The sequence below is a fragment of the Nelumbo lutea genome, chromosome 5, assembly GCF_056320005.1.
Source record: "Nelumbo lutea isolate HS-2025 chromosome 5, American lotus-T2T, whole genome shotgun sequence".
NCBI classification, from domain to species: domain Eukaryota; kingdom Viridiplantae; phylum Streptophyta; class Magnoliopsida; order Proteales; family Nelumbonaceae; genus Nelumbo; species Nelumbo lutea.
The window spans coordinates 37,731,429-37,751,102 of NC_142688.1; the positions used below are offsets into that span (position 1 = coordinate 37,731,429).

Sequence of the window (19,674 nt, forward strand, 5' to 3'; positions counted from 1 at the left end):
TAGTTTTTATATAAAATCAAAATATATTTAAATTAATTAGTTTTTTATGCAAAACTGATATTTTGTTAATGTATATTTAAATTCATATAAAACTAAATTAAATATTGTATCATTATATTATATTTGTATTGGTTTTGCGCTTTTAGTTTTTATCATAAATAATCATTTTTTTTTCAAAATTCAAACAAAATACAAATAAAATATATCAACATTTAACATATAAGGCAGGGACTAATTAGTAATTACTTAAACATGTAGTATTTGTTCGGTTTTGTGAAAATCAAAGTCGAACCGAATTGTTGGCTTATTTTCTCATACAAACCGAAACCATCTGGTGGCTTTGAAAAATCGACCAACTTGGTTTGGGTCAAATTGGTTTGATCGGTTTGACATTTAATGTGAACACCCCTACTTGTTGAGATTATTGTTGATGGAGAGCATGAAGAATATGAGCAATATTGTTCTCATGCTTAACCTATTCCCCCAACAACAAATAAATAAAACTAGGCTACTGACCAAACTTCCTCTACAATATTCATATTTGTTTAATAATCAATGTCAAATGCTTTGTTTCCTTCTACGCAAAGGTTTTTCCGATTTTCAACTTGTTTCAGATTCTAAGGAACTAGCTGAATAGCAAAAGGCATTGCTACTACAATTCTTTGCTTTTTATTATGGGTGTCCATGAAAAACCAAAAAACCGAACCAAATCTAGAAACCCGAACCACAAAATGCGGTTAACCGAAGCGATCAATTTAGTTTTGGTTTGGAATTTTTGAAAAATCGAAGGACCGGTTTGGTTTTTGGTTAACCTACAAAAAAACGACAGTTAATCGAATCGACCAGTATATATATTTATATGTATACTTTATATATATTTTTAATATATGTCACATATTTTCTATGTATTATATATAAATATATATTCATTATATATATAAATATATACTTATATTATATTTATAATGATCTATTTATAGATATATTGTATCTTTTTAAAATATTTAAAATATATCGTATATCATTTATTATTTATAATATAATATTATACATATATTTATATAATATATATTATAAATATAAAAAACCAAAAAATCGAATTGGTCAAAAACTGAAACTAGCGGACTGGTTAACCGGTTGTACCGATTTTGTTTCGGGTTGGAAAAATGGAAAGACCGGTACCACCGGTTCAGTTTACAAAAAAGGGCCATAGTTCGGTTAACCAAACTGTAAACACCCCTACTTTTTACTCTCATGGTTTATTTATTTAGAGGATTTCCTATCTAATTCATAGTTTAGGTGGCCAAAACCAAAATACCTACTTACAAAGTGGCAAAAAGCATAATAAAGGATTGGGGGAGGACGAGGAAGCTTGGGATGCCCATAGTGTTAGTGGGGTTATGGAGCTCAAAGTAGTTGGGATAGGTGAGATTGGCTTTGCCAAATTTGTTAGTGTCGATTTTGTTGCAACTGAAGAGGTGAGGGAGCTGAGAGGTGGCACTGGGGTCATCGAAGATGTCTTCTCCAATAGAGAACTTAGGAAGGTTTTGGAAATTTGTGAGGTGGTGGGCGATGGATGTAGTGATGGTGGTGGCAATGAAAATTTTCAATAACTAGGGTTTGCTTTGAAAATTTGAAGAACAATGGAGGGTAAATTGGATATTTCATTTTTTCTGTTACTGTTTAACAATGATGTCAATTGTCTGAAATAGGGAAGGCAATTTTCCTCGTCCCCGACGGGTACCCGGGCTCCCCAACTCAATGGGGTCGAGGATGGGGGGTACTTTGGCGGGGTCGGGGTTGGGGATAGGGCTACCCCTGAATCCCCGATCGGGGACGGGGATGAGGATGGGAAATGCAATCCCCGCCCTGACCCGTCCCCGATTAATAATATAATTATATATTATATATAATATAATATAATTATATATATTATAATAAATATTATTCATTTTTTAAAAGATAAAAACTTGAAAAACACTTAAATAGTAAAAGGCTTGCCAGTTCGTCTTCGTCTTCGATAGAACCCTAGGTTTGTCTTCCTTCATTAGTTCGTCTTCATCACTGATTCATCGACCACCGACCGTCGTCGTTGACTATTGCCACTCGCCCATCGCTTTAGATATCAGACAAAGGATAGAGATACTCGAGTCTCGACAAATGACAGAGAAGAGATACTCAAAGAAGAGTTTCAGTTCTTTAATCTTCCTTCAACCTTCATCATTGTTGCCAACCACTGTCGTCGTCGCCTTGCCCCTTTAGATTCTCTCTCATCGTCGACCTCAGCTCTTGAAACGGTCCTCTCTCTCTCTCTCTCTCTCTCTCTCTCTCTCCCTTCTCTCATTCTCAGAATCTCAGTCTCTTAGAGACTCAAACTCAGTCTCCAGTTTTTCGAGGATTCAGGTCTCTAACGGGGATGAATTCCTCTTCGGAGTCGGGGATGGAGAGGGGAGTGGGGATCGGGAATAGGGATGGGGGGTGATTTGGGGGTCGGGGTCGGGGATGGGGAATGTAGTCCCCGCCTCATTGCCATTCCTAATCTGAAACATTAGGAGTACTTTAATACAATATATAAATAGTAAGGGTATAGTTAGTCAATTAACTAAACTATAAGGATAATTTAAGAAATTTGCCCTTAATTTTAAGACAAAAATGAATTTAAATATAAAAATTGCTTTAAGATAATAAACTCATATATATTAAAAAGAATATGTAATAAAAAGAAAACATATAAATTAGCTATAAAATGAAATAAATTATGTCATATACATACATTATATTTATAGACATAAAATAAAAAAATATATATACTTATACCTTGAGGCTTATGCCTCGAACGGCCTGAGGCTAACGAGTTACGCCTCGCCTCTTTGACACCCAAATGCCTCACCTCCGCATTTATTATAAAAAGGAATTTGAAACTTAAAAGGAAACAGTTAGATAAATACGATTCGAGCGGACTCAAACGAAGCTTTACTCAATTCAGTTTGGGCTTGGATTGGGGTAGGCCCAAGCCCGACCCGCTCAGCGCAACCCCGGTCCCCGGATCTGATACTGCATCTGTATGCCACTATGCCGACGTTTGCCTCATAACTAGGGCACGGTCGGGTTCAACAGTTTTCTCCTTCCCGATCTGAAACAAAAACAGCATGAATCCGTGAAACGCCAAGTCAAATCCCGCCAACTCCTTGAGGGCTTAAACCTGTAAGTTCTATAAACATCTTCTTTTAATCTCGTGCGATGTTTGGTTTTCGCTGCAAAAGATTAATCATCCAGCTACAGAGCAATGGGGAACTTCTCAAGTATCTTCAAAATCCATTTTCTAAATCCATTTCCAACATCTCAAATTCTGCAAACGACTCCTCTTTTACGGTTTCTTACCTAGTAAACACTTGTGGGTTCTCACCAGAAACAGCCCTTTCACTTGCAGAGAAAGTCCACTTGGAAAACGGGAAGAAACCAGACTCAGTCCTCAAATTATTTGAAAAGCATGGGTTCACCAAAACCCAGATCGCAGAACTCATTTCTAAGCGCCCATCATTACTCTTGGCCGATCCAGTAAAAACCCTTGAGCCCAAAATTCGGTCTCTCAGTCAAGTAGGATTGTCAGGCCCCAACGTTGCTAGGATACTCTCTTCTTCAGCCGTTTACATTTTTTCAAGGAGCTTAGAGAAGCAAATCCTCCCTATGCTAGATTTTCTCAAGACTTTACTTCGTACAGAGAAAAACATCGCCGTAGTCATTAATCGTTTCACTTGGATTTTCCAATATAATGTCCTAGAAGCATTAAAACCCAAAATTTCGATCTTGCGTGATCATGGTGTCCCCGAATCCAATATCTCAAAAATGTTCATGTTGTTGCCTCGTATAATAACTCTGAATAGCGATCGGTTTAAAGAGTTGGTCAAGGAGATCAGTGAAATGGGTTTCGACCCCTCAAGTACAATGTTTATCAAAGCAGTTAATGTCAAAGCAGGGATGAATAAAGCTAAATGGGAATCTAAATTTGATGTCTATAGGAGCTTTGGTTGGTCTGATGGTGATATTCTTTTGATGTTCAAAAGGAACCCCTACTGCTTTGCTATCTCGGAGAAGAATATCAGGAGTAAGTTGGATTACTTCATGAACAATTTGAACCTGGACCCGGCAGTTCTTTCTAGAAACGTGCCGCTATTTGGGCTTAGCTTGGAGAACAGGGTTATTCCAAGGTTGTCTGTAATTCAGGTTCTGCTCTCCAAGGGATTGATCAAGGAGGATTTAAGCATTGCAACTGTCTTAATACTACCTGATGTGAAGTTTTTAGAGAAGTTTGTGATGAAGTACCTGGATGAGGCTAGTGATCTATTGAAGGTGTACCGAGGTAAAATATGATTTTTGTGGTTCCAAAAATGTTTGGACGGAAAATTTGTAGAATGTTAATTCACAAATGAAGCAGGGTCTATGATTTTTTATTCGCAGCTCTTTTTTTTTTGTAACTTACTGTATATCTTGTTTTGGTAGAGCTTGCTTTCTTTAGATACAGCTAGTAGTCTAGTACTGATATTCATGAATGATATTCTTAGAAGAATTCCAGAAAATGCATTAACAAGAAGACAAAAATATCAAAAGATCTAAGATAGTTAGCTACCATTTAAATATTTTCTTTCATTATTTACCAATTTCATGACTATCATCTTGAGATGTCTGAAGGTGGAGTGATCACATTGATTTGTCAGAGGCAAAATTCACATTTTTTGGACAAGAAGACTGCATTGTTTGGACCAGTATTGCATGAACTCTCCTAAATGGATGAGCCATTGGTGTCAACCATGTGGCAGACGCCAACACTCCATGGATTGTTGAGGGGCACTTCTATGTGGTAGTTTTCATTCTTTCATTGCTTACTTAATATAAATGAACTGGTAATGTATGCATTGAATGCCACTTTTCCTATGAAATATTATCAAGTAACAAAGGTAAGCTTTTGATATTTTTTCCTGTGGGATTATAATGTTAAATTCAACAAAAGTTGAAAATATAATGTTAGAATTCAACAAAATATGGAGTATTTTAATAGTTTATACTTGTCCATGTCCATGCAACACTTATTTGGACCAACTGGCTCTCTAGATGCTCCTTTATCCATTATCTGAATTAATGTTCATTTCACTTTTCACCATCTATGCATATGATCTTCAAGGCACTTGGGAGATGCCATCACAAGCTTAGTTAATTCAAGTGGAGAAATTTGTAGTAGTATTAGGATGGCAACATTTCTCTAATAGGATTATCTTATTATGACATCAAGAGAGACCATGAGAGTAGCATTAAGGTTCAAAGTGTTGATATGATGCGCCTGTGTTGTATCTTTTGGTTGCCAATGTGCTATATTTCTTGGCCCCCAATATGCCAAATACAAGGAATCAAGACATCTGGCCATTTTTAGAGGTTAATATCCTCCTGGAGGTGTCTTTACTCAATTCTTGAACTTATTTTTTCTAAGGTTTTTTCCCCTTCTGTTTGAAAGTGTATTGATACTTAACCAAGAGTAGCATGAGTGAAAGCATTAGTAGGGTGAGATTCTATGACAAAATGTTCTTAGTATGTTTCAGGAGAGTCCATGGAAGCTTGGGGAAAATTAAAGACTTTGTGAAGGCATTCATATCAAGAATTTGGGTTGTATGACTCAGGAGTTTTGTGATTGTTATGAAATTACTACTTATACATCTTTGATCACCAGCCAAGTTTAGAGATTCTGATTATGAATAGACTCTTGATGGAAAGTAACACCATATAAATGAAAACTATAAGAACATTAATGGTTGAACTTGGTGTCCAGGGGCATTTCATCTATGACCTATTGGCTGGATAGAGATTTATCATGGTTGCTTCTATTTTAAAATGAAATATTGGAGAAAGATGGATGTGCATTCTTTTTTGTGCCTGCCCTATCTTTTACTCCAGAGTGGCACATGTAGAATATCAAATCAAATTCTAATTAACAAAAAAAGGCCTCGAGAGGGATATATGGAAAATGGTGGCAGGGCTTTGCATTATCTTGTACTTGAAGTGCAGTGCTTCAAGTTTTGAGCTAACTGTAGAGAAGATGGGCCGAATGGCCCATAGGCTGTTACTGTATATTATCTTTATGTTCTTCTCTGTAATGGGCCTTATTCTGGGCCCATACTCTTTTATGTTCATCTTTTGTAATTTCTTGTCCAACTAAGGACCTCTCTTGTAATTACTAAAAAATTAACTTAATAAAAGTGTATTAGAGAGTTAGAGGGAGGTTAAGTTCGAACTCCTCATCCTCTAACTCTTCTTGCCGCAACTCTCTCTTCTTCTCTAATCTTCTCTTGCTAGTTTTCTTTGTTTCAAACACAGTCCCTACTTCTAGGACTGTTTTTCAACTCTAACTTAGAAAAATATCCTATAAACTTGTTGGCTTTTAACTACTCTTGGTGCTATTTAATGATATTTTGCATATTAACTTCCATTTGGTTGAATGGCTTATGGTTTTGGTCAGAACTCAACACAGTATTAAAGTGCATCTTTTTGGAAACAAAATTTCATGAATATGATCACTTTGGATGATACAATGCATACTAAAATAGTGAGAAACCTAAATCACCTTTAACAGCACACCCCAAGCAAATACTTTTATATATGGTAGATACAATTCATTTGATGGGCTTGCTTGACTAAGCATACCCCCCCTCCCCCCATCAATTTCTTTTCTTTTTGTCAAATAACAAACAAGAGATCAGGTTTTAGGTGTGACAGTGTAAATACACAGGATAGTTATTTTCGTTTATAAAATTAGGATAGTTACCTTTGTCCAATCTTTTTTAATCCTGCTTTGAAAATCTTTTAGGTGAACCCTATGGCATTGGTGGTGGGAAAACTTGGGAAATCCAACAGGACTTCTGGAAGGTCAGAAGGATGAATTCAAGTTTTCTATGGTTGACATAGAAATACTCTACCATCCAAAATGAACGGATTGGTTGGGGTTTGTTATTTGAAGACTATAAACGATTTGGAGTGGAGACCAAGAGAAGAGAGAACTCAATGTTACCTCTTCTGTTACTTTGGTTTAATAAATCATAACAAGGAAGAGATTCAGGAGGATGCCACCCATAGAATCAGTGGAGAATGGGCAAAATGAAGGGTTGCATTTAAAGTCTTACGTGATAGGTAAATGCCACATACACTTAAAGGAAAATTTATTAAACAGTTGTTAGGCTAGCAATATTGTATGGAGCAAACTGTTGAGTAGTCAAGAAACACCATGTCCACAAGATTAATGTGACAGAAATACAAATGTTGAGATTGATAAGCTGAAAACCTAGAAAGGAGTCAAGGACCAAGGCAGGTGGGCCCCCCTTACAAATGTGACAGAAAAACCATTTACTGATTTCCTGTTGATTTACTAAAAGCATTTGGGAATGGTGTACTTCTTTGTTTGTGTGCAGGTGCCCCCTCCCCCCTTTGAATGTGCAGAGTTTATTCAGGTTCATGTCTAGTCGACCAACAAAAAGGGCCAAGACTATGTGGAGATGTATGAGGGTTGCAGTATGCTGGACTGTTTGGGAGGAGAGGAACTCACGGATATTCTTAGAAAAGGAGAGAACCTTGGAAGTAATATTGGAGGTAATCCATATTAGGGTGATACGTTGGCTGAAGACTTTGGCCTTGTTTGCAGACTTCTCAGTAGATGAGATGGTAAAAAACTGGAAGGAAATTGCAGAATTAGCCTCAGCTAAGAAGGCATCACTCTCTTGCTGGAGTCCCCCATCTAGGAAATGATTTAAGTGCTCATAATTTAAGAATGGATATGGCACTGAACAGAATGAAATAGCAAAATAGGATTCATGTAGCTAACCCCATATAGTTGGGACTTGGGACAAAGCTTAGATGATGATGATGATGATGATGATGACAATGACAATGAGATGCTTTCCTAAAGAAAGGGAGGCTTTGTGGCATGGTTTTCAAACTGGACCGGGTCGGATGGTCGGACCTGAAAAACCGGGAACCGGTCACCTGACCGATTCCGTTTTTCCCCAAAATCGTTGAGTTTGGTCAGCAAACCGCTGAACCAGCTGGTTAACCGTTCGAATGGTTTTGACTGTTTTTCAATTTTTTTTTTGTTAGAACGGGCCGACCGTTCAACCTGATAACTGGACCCCTGACCGGTTCAGTTGCTGGGTCGGTTTTAAAAACTATGCTTTTTGGCATTTGGTCATCAAGAGAATTTATGGGCTGCATCCAAATGGGTGGTTTGGGATTGGCTAGAAATGCCAATGCAAAAATCCCATGGAAAACAATTTTGACATTACTTCCTACCTTCCAGCAACACATAAGATATGATGCAATATCTGGATAGCAGGTGAAATTTTGGAAGGATACTTGGTGGGGAGCTCTCCTTTTTTCCAATCCTTCCCAAGAATTCAACTTATCCAATGCCAAGAAACCCGTTGCTGATTTGATTACCTTTGATAGGATGGGTCTGGTTTGGAATTTGGGTTTGAGGTGATCTCTGAGAGACAATGAAACGAATGAGCTGATTCCCTTGCTTAACACACTTCAGGATATTTCCTTTGGGTTTGGATGAGAGGGTGTGGACTCTGACTGCCAATGACAACTTTACTTGTGCTTCCTTTTTCAAAACCTTACTCCCTCAAATGATAAGCCAACCTTCCCTGCTAAAGAGCTGTGGTCTAGCCCAATTCTCCCTAAAGTGAAGATTTTTGTTTGGAGGCAGCCAAGCAAATCATAAACATTTGTGAAAGACTCCAAAGGAAGTAGGAAAACTGGTCAATTTCCTTCCAATAAAAACAATCCAGTCAATTTCTCCTCATGTGTGTGTCCTCTGCGACTCTGCCTAAAGAATGGGGGAAAATATTAACTACCTCTTTTTGCATTACTCCTATGCTTCATGGGTGTGGCAGCACTTGCTTTCTTTGGTTGGAAGAGATTGGGTAGCATCTCCTGATGTGGCAGATTTGTTTAAATCAGAAATGATGAATGGTTCCACTTGATGGCAAAGATTCATAGTATTATGCACGTGAGTCATGGAGCAGTCTTGTGGGGTCTGTGGTGTGAAAGAAATGCTAGGATATTTGAAGAAAAACACAACCGGATTGAGGATTTGATTGAACTCATAACATTAAGAGGCGGGCATTGAGCCATCATTTTTTAAAGAATTTTTTGGTCCATCTCAATGATTTATTGAGAGGATGGAATATTGTAGCTGGTTTTCAAATAAGTAATCCCTGAAGGCTGATGATTTGGTCTCCACCAACAGTGGGGTGGGGTGGGGGGGGGGTATAAATTGAATGTGACGGGTGCTGCTTTGGTGATATGGGGATGTCTGGAGTGGGGGTTGTAGTTAGGGTTAGGGACCATCAAGGCAATATTATCCGCGGTTTTTTTTTTTTTTTTTTGGGTTCAATTGGAGTTGGAAACTCCCAAAGGGCAGAATTGATGGCTTTAATTCAAGGTTTAAAACTTTTGATGATGCAGGGCTGGAGGAATGTGGAAGTGGAGGGTGATTGCCAAACAGTTGTAGGTTGGATGAAATCCCAAAATCAGTCTCCAAGGCAGTTCTGACCTTAGCTGAGATTGTCTCACTCTCTAGGTGTAGGTGAGTGGTATGTGGGACTGGGGGTGTTTGCCTGAAGGATGATAGATGGTGGTCCTATCTAAGAGGTTGAGAATGGGAGGGTAGGATGGCGAGGAAGGTTAAAATTGTACAGCGACAGGGCTTACACTAGTGTCTGCGGGAAACACCTGTTCTGGGAACTCAGCATTCCCACTACAATGCCTTACCTGTCCATTTTTATCCATGCACTGGTTACTTATGGAAAGTCTTTGGAGGTCTCTCATCACTAGGTACCCAACTCCACGTACTTACACTAGGTTCTAGTTCAAACATCCCATTCAACTGGATTCCTAGGAGTGCCAATACATTAGTGGATTCTTGGGCAAGAGCTGGGGTTGGGAGAGATTCTCTTGAATGGGGTTGCCCTAGACCAGGCTGTAAATTGTAATAGTTTTTACCTATCTCATTACTTTTTAGGCTTCTGTTGATGGAAGCTGTTTGTACTCTTTGGCCTTCTGCCCCTTTGTTTAGTGCATCTAGGTTTTGTTTCTGTTTAATGAATTAAATTCAATTATTTATAATAAAAGATGCTTCCCTGTTGCACAAGTGGTTCTAGCAATATTGGTTTTGGCCAGAGAACCTTCGGAAGAACATTCTGGAAAACATGGTGTCAGAAACATGCCCAGGTGAGCTAAGGACTTTCTATGAATATTCTGTGGACAGGTATGGAGAAGGTGTTGACACAATTCATTTAAATGGATTTTCTGCATTCCGGTTGATGGGTATCAAATTCTGGAGAGATCACTGAGGTGATATAGTCTATCTAATACAGCTGCACCTGTTCCTTTTTTATTTTTTCTTGTGAATTGTGACGTGGCTGACGATAACACTAAGTTGAAAGGGTGATGCATAAATTTTCATTAAATTTCAACGTTGGGAGATCAATGCAGTGATTTCTTAGTACTGAAAATTGAGTTCATTCACCATCTCCAAGGTCGACAAGATTCAAGAGTTTGTTTATAGAACACTTCAGATTCTCATTTAAATCCTTCCTCCAACAAGTTGTACTGAAGGGCTGACAGATTAAGTCCTTCCTCCTACAGGTTCCACAATAGATAGATTTCATGCTGTGGACAGCAACTCTGGTAGAGGCGCAGTTGCAGATATCGTGATGCGCCCCATGCCTCTACACGCAACTCTGGAAGATGCGCAATCACATGATCCAAGCTCATGAACAAACTTAACTATCTTGGCTAATTGATAAAATAACATTACTTGTACTGATAAAAAATAAAATAACATTACTTGGTACTGATAAAAAAAAAATAACATTACTTGTACTGATAAAAAAAATAACATTACTTGTAATTAACCCCTAAAGGGACCGTTACTTGGTAAAATGATAAAATCTATGTCTGTCAAGCGTAAAAATGCAGGTTAAGTCTTGGAGCAGTTACATGGTACAAAAAATTGCCAAAGGTTAGGACAGTATCCAGTCCACCCCTCCCATGTCCCTAGATGGCTGGGAGCCTGGGACCGACATTGGGTAATGGCTTTTTACTTATATTTAACCATAAAAGCAAATTTGTAAAATTGATGGACCAAGTGTAATTTTGATTTTTGAGAGGCATAAAAAGCACATTTTAAGACACTTTGCAAAAAGGGGTGCCAAGAATGTAATTTTTATTTAGTCTCTCGAGTCTTGGCTATGGCAATGCTTTGGAGTGGTGTTTTTACTGGAATACCCGATTTTTGCTACTTCATGACCCGCAACAAGCCAAACCTGCTAGCTAAAGCTATGTTTTGCTTCATAAACCTTATACATGCTTTCCTTCAAAGTTCAAACCAAACGTAGGGTAATAGAAACTTCATTTGTTACTAATAATCCCCACCAAACCTGATCGCTAAAGCTATGAACAAAAAGTGCATGAACATGCATTTCCCCTATGAGCTTGAAATTGAAGATGGGAAATAAATCATTCCTGTGGCCATAGCCATATTTATTCCATGGTGTTTGGAAGTGTGGGCGTTTTTTGGGATCGATTTTTAAGAAAAAACGCCCATGCTTTTAAGACACGTTTTTCATAAAAAAAATACTTCTGCCACGTAGGCAGTGAGCAATATACTATGCCGTTTGGTAGGGTGATTTTCATCATCGTTTTTCATGTATGTGCTGACAAGTAAGCATCACATAGGATATACATTAGTCAACTATTGGGGAAAATGGTTCACTGATGTGCATTTCATGCATTGGTGAGGTTCCGATTTTCGAGGCATGCCTGATTTTTTAATAATCGGCTGAACCAAACAATGAGATACATGGGCGTTTGTTGAAATGCCTATGCGGATCTAACATGGCATCGTTTTTTTGAAATACGGCCACGGTTCCAAGCATCCCCTTTGTTGCAGTCGAGGTTTGAAGTATTGATACTGCGTAGTGGGAGTTTTCAACAAGCATTACTCTTTTTTTTTACTTGACTTGATATTTCACATATGAATGTTAATGATGGAATTGGATCTGTTATAAGATATCCCCCCATGAATGACAAGGGAAATCCAGGCTCATTAGGATGGGGCTGATGGGCATTGACATTTTAAATTATTCACAATGCCTCCCAACCACACATTGGGAACATCTCCTATACTTTGTGTTGTTATCCATAGGGAAATGTTCCCAATACACGTTGGGATAGGGATGTGGGGTTGGTGTGAAGTGTGCTCTGTGAGGAGCAAACCTCGATTCCCTTTATATTAAGATTGCAACTTGGGTTGAGATGGCTCGGACTCGGCCAAAAAAAGTCAGGTTGAAGTTTGGGTTAGGCTTGAAAGTATGAGCCCAACTTAATTTCTGGTTGGGTTAGGGTTGAGACCTTAGCCAACCTGAACCCAATTTAACTTTATATTTGCATATATAAATATTAAATTACATTTATTTAGGTATGTAAGTATTTGTGTATATACATGTATGCATGTGACGTATATGTATATGTGCAATTATGCATTCATTGATATATGTATGCATGAATTTTTTTTTAAAACATGACCATCATGTCCTTTTACAATAATAATGCTAAAGGCCTAAAACTGAATTGATCTCAACCTTTGAGTTTAAAAATAAAGAAATTTGGCAAAAAGTAGAGAAGATGGGCCAACCTGAGCCCAACCGGAACCCACCCTGACCTCAGCTTTTGTTGCAATTTGGGTATGTTGGGCCAAGGATGGGGCTAATACTACAAGTGTCAATGCACCAGGTTTGAGTTAGAACCAATCTAAATTAAAATCAATTTGAACTGATTGAATGGTCTAAACATTGAATTAGACCAGTCCAAAATGGTCCAAAGTATTCATTAGATTGGATTGGACCTGGTCCATCTGTAATAAATTCATATTGGACTGAAACGGATTAGACGAAATCCGGTCCAATTGAGACCCCTACCTACACCTAAGATAAGTTCGAGCATGCCAGCATTGCATCAGTCCAAACTCCAAAACACGGTCCATTTTGACTCTCAGCTGGGCTGGATTACGTTGCCCAGGTCAGGATGGTCTTATTTTAGTTCTTGTTCAGACACAAAAATTCGAGCCCTAGTATGCCAAAGGCTGGGATAGGTTGGGCCTTGGGGATAAGTTGGGCCTTGGGTCTTCTAACTTGCAAAATTTAGGGCTTGGTTTCCAAGTTTCAACATATCTACTTTACTTTCCGGTCTTAAACAGAAGACTATGAAGTAAGAGTATGACCTCCGAAAGCGCCAGATCAGATCCCGCCAACTCCACGAAGGTTGAAAGCGTGCCTGATCAGAACCCGCCAACTCCATGAATGCTTTAAACCCGTGAATTCTACGAAAACATCTTCTCTCAATTCTGTTTTGAAACCTTTTCGGTCTCAATCAATGTTTCGTTTTCACTGCAAAAGACTCATCCAAATTCGGAGACACGGAGAAATTCTCAAACGTCTTCAAAATCCATCTTTTAAATACTTGTCTAGCATCTCAGGTTCCACAAAAGACTCCTCATTTACAGTTGCTTTTCTAGTAGAGTCTTGTGGGCTCTCACCAGAAACAGCCTTCTCAGTTGCAAAGAAGGTGCATTTGGAAAGCGAAAAGAAACCAGATTCAGTCCTGAAATTGTTTGAAAACTATGGTTTCACCAAACCCCAGATCGCAAATCTTATTACTAAGCGTCCATTGTTACTCGTAGCTGATCCAGTAAAAACCCTTGAGCCCCAAATACTGTTTCTCAGTCAGGCGGGGTTATTAGGCCCTAAACTTACTAAGATACTCTCTTCAGACCCCAATATCTTCACAAGGAGCTTAGAGAAGCAGATAATCCCTGCTTTCAATTTTCTGAAGACCTTGCTTCGCACAGACGAAAAATTTTCTCCAGTCATTAATCGCTCCACGGCCTCTTGGATTTTCCAATTTAACGTGCTGAAAGCAATGGAACCCAAAATTGCTATCCTCCGCGACCACGGCGTGAACGAATCCAATATCTCAAAAATGGTCATGTTGTTGCCACTTATACTAACTCTGAGTAGCAACCGGTTTAATGAACTGGTCAGGGAGATCAGTGATGTTCAAAAAGCATCCCTCTTGCATGGCTATCTCAGAGAAGAATATCAGAAGCAAGTTAGACTACTTCAGGAACAAGTTGAACCTTGAGCGATCAGTTCTTTCCAAAAACCTGTAAATATTTGGGCTTAGCCTGGAAAACAGGGTTATTCCAAGGTGGTCTGTCATTCAAGTCCTGCTTTCCAAGGGACTGATCAGGAAGGATTTAAGCTTTGGTAGTGTACTAATGATATCTAATGTAAAATTTTTGAAGCAGTTTGTGAGAAAGTATGAAGGTGAAGTTAGTGATCTATTGGAGGTGTACCAAGGTAAAATGTGATCTTTGTGATTCAACAAGGTATTTAAAAATCATAGAATTTTAATTTACATGTGAAGAAATGTTCATGACTTTTATTTCATAAATCTTTATCTTCTATATATTTTGAATTGGTGGAACTCACTTTCTTGAGGTGCGATTAGTTCTGGTTCTCGTAAATGTTACTCTTAGCAGATTTCCAACAAATTCGTAAGTGGAGAATAGAATGAGGTTCAAGGTATGCTATAATCCTATTTATCAAAAAAAGGTATGCTATAATCCTTTGATGATTGCATGATTACTAACTTGAGATAGAATCCACAATATTCAGACTACCTGACTTCGTAGGAACTTGTTCTCTATCCTATCTGGTTGTTGCTTATGTTATTTTCACTGTTCGTATGTATGCTTTTGATCTAGATAGACAAAGTAGGAACCTGAGAGATGCTATCAAGAACCTGATTAATTCACCTGGATTATTTCCTATATTCCTATGGTATTGGAGTGATGGCAATTTTCTAATATGATGCTCTTACTGGAGTTAGGAGAACCCGTGAGAATGGCATGGATGGGAGTATTAGAAAGGTGAAATTTCTGTGACAGAATGTTCTTAGTACGTTTAAAGAGAGTCCATGAAAACTGGAGGAAAATCCAGGCTTTTTCAAGGGAACACACGAAGCGCATATTCAAGAATCCATAGCAGGAAACTCATATTTTGCAATTGGTATCAAAGTACTGCCTTTACATTGTTAAAAGTCAGCAGGGTTAGAGATTCTGTTGATAAACAGAATTATAATGACAGTGCTGCATGGACTCTCTTAAATTGATGATGTGATCATATTGGATATGCCATACGAGTCAGATTCCAACATGGCTTTCTCAGTGGCACTTCTATGTAACATTATCCTTTCTCTCTTTACTAATTTGACATAAATGAGTAGTTTATGTGCGGAATGAGTAGTATTTTTCCTATAAAGGTTTTAGGTAGCAAAAGTAAACTTTTAAGCATTTTTCTATCGATATTATGCTAAAATTCAAAAAAGGGAGCTACATTAATAGCTTATTCTTTTCTACATATGTCTTTACAAGTTATTTTCTCATCTTGCACAGTTTGAATCTGAGACATGCATTTGGATCCTATCTCATTGTCCATGTAATACTAGTGATGGAAGGTAACCTTGTGAAAGTAAAATGTAAGAAAGATATATGGAAATTGGTTGTTTAACGAAGTACGGTGGGGTCTTTCATGCAAGTTAGGTTATGTTTAAACCTATTCACAGGCCGGGCTTCAGGCCCAACTTTACACTGTCTTGCGCTCATGCTTCAGGCTGGGCCCATTAGAATTTTGACAAAAGCCAAGCCCGAGCCTGGCCCATGATCAGGTCTAGTTATGTTCCATAATTCCAGTGCAAGTGTTTAGAACCTTACTATAATTGTGCCTTTATTTTATAAATGGAGTGTTGGATAAGGATGGTTGTACAACTTGTCATTGTGTATTATCTTTTACTTCCCAAGGGGTGCATATTGGAAATCTAATCAAATTAGGCAATAAAAAAATCTAATCAATTTTGGAATGTGTGGTATCTAATTGGCCTCTGAACTACCTTGGTCTGCCCCTAGGAGATAATCCTTAGAAAGGAAACTTTTGGACTCCGGTTGTGGAAAGATTTGAAAAGAGACTTGCATCTTTGAAGAAAAATTACTTATCTCTTGGAGGTAGAACTACCTTGATTAGACTTACATTAACTAACTTGCTTGTATATTTTTTGTCAGTCTTTAAGATTCTAGCAAGGGTGCCTAGCAAGTTGGGAAAACTAATGATAGACTTCCTTTGGGAGCCAGGGTAGGAGAGGAAGGATTATAGGGTTGAGTGGGAGGTGGTGTGTAGAAATAAAAAAGATGGAGGCCTTGGAATAGGAAATATAAGGAAGATAAGATAGTGGCTAGTATTCATGGGTTTGTGGAGAATGGATGGGACTCTGGGATTTTGGCTAGGACTACAAGAGTGTCACCCTGGAAAGCAATCCAAGCTATTCTGCCTTTGTTTTCCCCTTGGATTAGGTATGACTTGCACTCAGGAAATCTCATTAAGTTTTCGGAACATTTTTGGGTCGGGGATTTTCCTTTGAAAGACCAATTTTCGGCTTTTTTGCTATCTCTACTAACAAAAATGAGCCGATCTCCACTTTCCTTGTACCCTCCAACTCAAACTCTGAGTTTGGATGGAATTTGGGTTTGAGAAGAGCTATTAGGGACACAAAATTGGATAGTACTTTGACTCTCTTGACCAGTGATTTAAAAGGCGCACCTAGGCACTCAGGCGAGGCGCATTTTAGGGTAGGTGCCTTGCGCCTTATCCCAAGCGTGTGTCTTCTGAAAATTGCCGCTTTTTCCCTTTTTTTGAGTTTGACCGTTGGGCCGAGGGCTCCACCCTCGGACCCCCGTGCCATGCCCCTTGAGGCCAGCCCAAACAAGTCCATGTTAGGGTCTTAAATTCTTATTCACTCACTCACCAAAGCTTCAAGAACCCCCTATTTGGTAATGTTGTCCATTCATTCATCTTAACAAAATATTTTCTTAAAAGCAATTAAAACTATAAAATTATTATTTTTTGTGTGAAATCTAAGAATTTAAGACCCTAACATGGACTTGTTTGGGCTTGCCTCAAAGGGCGTGGCACAAAGGCGGCTCGTAGAATTAGGAATGTAATATATCACATTAGCTACTTGAAGCAATTGAGAAAAGAAAGAGATTGTGGGTTTTATATGTTTGATTTCATTTTTAAATTCTCATTTGAATATGCTTTACATATTATATTATGTATTTTAATTTTAGATAATAGGTTTTTTAAAACTTAAGTTAATATTTTTATTAATATTATGTTTTATAATTTTTTTATTTTTTTGCATTTTTTTAAATTGCATGCCTTGCCTTGTGCCTTGCGCCTCATGCACAAAATGGCCCTTGCGCCTTGCGCTTTTAAAACACTGCTATTGACTATCCTTGATGGGGTTTTCTTGGAACCCACATAGATTGCCAACAGAATTTGGACACCCTCCCCTTCAGGTTCCTTCACTTGTGCCTCCTTTAAAACCCTAACTCAACCGGTTGTTCCTCTTGGATTGACATTCCCTATTAAAGAAGTTTGGTGTCAACCTATCCCACCAAAGGTTGGGAGATTTTGTTGGGAAGCTTTCCTGGTAAGAGTCAACACAGGAGATTTGCTTCAAAGAAAGAGACCCAATTGATGTTTATCTCCTCACTGGTGTGTTCTATGTAAAGCTACTGGTAAGTTTGGTTACCACTTACTAGTATCCTGTCAATTTGCAAAAACGGTTTAGGAATGTTTTACTTCTTTGTTTGGGTGTAGGCAGAATCCCCACTGAATGTGCAAAGCTTGTTTACTTCCTCTTCCTTCAACTGGCCGACAAAAAGAGGAAGGATTATGTGGTCATGTTTTCGGGCTGCAATTTACTGGACTATATGGGAGGAAAGAAATTCAAAGATCTTTTTGGATTAGGAGAGAAGTCTAGAAGTTGTGCTAGAAGTGATTCACATTGGCTGAAATCATTGGACTTGTTCACAGATTTTTCAGTGATGATTTGCTAAGAAAATGGAAAGAAATTGCTAGTCAGTCTCAGCTAAGAAGACCTCAAGTCTTTCTTGGAATCCTCCACCTCAAGGTTATATTAAGCTGAATTTTGATGGTAGTAGTATGGGAAATCTAGGGCCTTTTGGTATTGGGGGAGTTCTAAGAAATGAGAAAGGGAATGTAATAGCAATGTTTTCTGGTCCAATTGGAGTGGGAGATTCTCTGAGGGCCAAGGTACTAGTAGCCTTGGAAGGGGTACAAAGAGCTAAACACCTGAATATTAATAAACTGGTTATAGAAGGAGATTGTGAGACAGTAGTGAGCTGGTTAAAGAAAGATAACTCTAGGTTCTGGAACTACAACAATGAAAAGAGAAAGTTTAAGTGGCTGACCAAGGACATTGGAGTTAAATGTACATGGGTAAAGAGAAGTGCAAATTCTTTTACAGATGGGTTAGCTAAGCAAGGGGTGAACATGGTTTCTGCTTCTTGGGCTCAGATGTAACTGATTTTCTTCTTTTTTGGGTGTTTGTTGACATCTTTGGGGAGTTAAGATAGTTTAGCTCCCCTCCTCTGTAAGTTAAGTTTTCTCTCTTAATGAAATTTCCTGTTATTGATAAAAAAAAAAAGACATGCACCAAAAGCAATTAGCAATGAGCAGGACTTTGCATTATCTTGGATGAGTTGGATCTATGGTGCAGTGTTCTAGATTCTGAGGTAGTTTGGACAAATGTCCTAGAAGACTGGAGGATTGCAGTTACTATAGGTGGTATTGAATTGTCATCATCATCCAAGCCTTATCCCAACTATATGAGGTAGGATACATGAATCCTGTCAGTATGTTCTGTTTAAATGACTTCCTTTTTGGTCTGTGACTGTGTGTGTGGAATGGGTTATTGCTCATTAATCAGAGCTCCAATTCTAAAATGATTCAGAGTTCAATTTGGAGACATAACATTTCATAGAAATGATCATTTGTGCTGATACACACTAAATTAACAGTGGAAATCTAAACTCACCTTTTGGTAGATCTTTAACAGCATCTCCTGACAAATACTTGCATGTAGCATATACCATTCATCATTGATATGCCTTAAACCTAGCCTGCTAGATTGGTTCTTGTTGTAATTGTATTAGTATCTGCTAAAGGGGCACTTTAGTCTTTTTACTTACAAGTTGTACTACCACCCTAATATAAATAAATGGCTAGGTGCTTCCAGCCATTTTTACAGCCTCAAATTGTTCTCTCTTCTTCTCTCCTTCTTTCCTCTTCTTCTGTCTTCTTCTCTCATATTTCTCCTTGGTTCTACTTGGATAATATGATATAAGAGCATTTTTCTGGGTGCTAGAAGCAGATCAGATCATGTTCTTCATCAAAAACCTTCCTTCTTGATTGGAGATTGCAGACATTACCTCTGGAACTGGTCTACAAACTAGTTTTTTCTTTTTTCCTTCTTTCTTCTTGGTTGTAGTGCCAAGAATGATATTTTTTCGTGGTGGCTAACTGCTGTGATGAAAGATTATACAGTGTGAGACCCTTTTTTTTATAGGCAAAGAAAATTTTATTAAGAATTAATCAGAAAGTGTACAGACAAGTAACCCAAAGGGAGGCACGAGATGCAGCCTCTAGTACAAAT

General features: G+C 38.2%; 1 protein-coding gene and 1 pseudogene across 3 annotated transcripts; both read left to right on the top strand.

The window, feature by feature from the left end:
• Positions 1-2,955: 2,955 nt before the first annotated feature.
• Positions 2,956-11,014, top strand: LOC148851791 (transcription termination factor MTERF15, mitochondrial-like). Of its 3 annotated transcripts, none has more exons than XR_016099536.1 (3): positions 2,956-4,360; positions 4,690-4,858; positions 10,687-11,014. XR_016099536.1 is itself a non-coding variant. In XM_088946324.1 (2 exons), exons 1-2 carry the CDS (start codon positions 3,241-3,243, stop codon positions 10,815-10,817), a joined length of 1,251 nt encoding a protein of 416 aa, XP_088802450.1. In that variant the 5' UTR covers positions 2,956-3,240; the 3' UTR covers positions 10,818-11,014. The 3 variants fall into 3 exon arrangements, 1 of the variants encoding a protein (XP_088802450.1); XR_016099537.1 differs by having other exon boundaries at positions 2,957-4,360; positions 4,716-4,858; XM_088946324.1 differs by lacking the exon at positions 4,690-4,858.
• Positions 11,015-13,296: 2,282 nt separating this feature from the next.
• On the top strand, positions 13,297-14,586 carry LOC148851792 (uncharacterized; annotated as a pseudogene).
• The last annotated feature ends 5,088 nt before the right edge of the window (positions 14,587-19,674 follow it).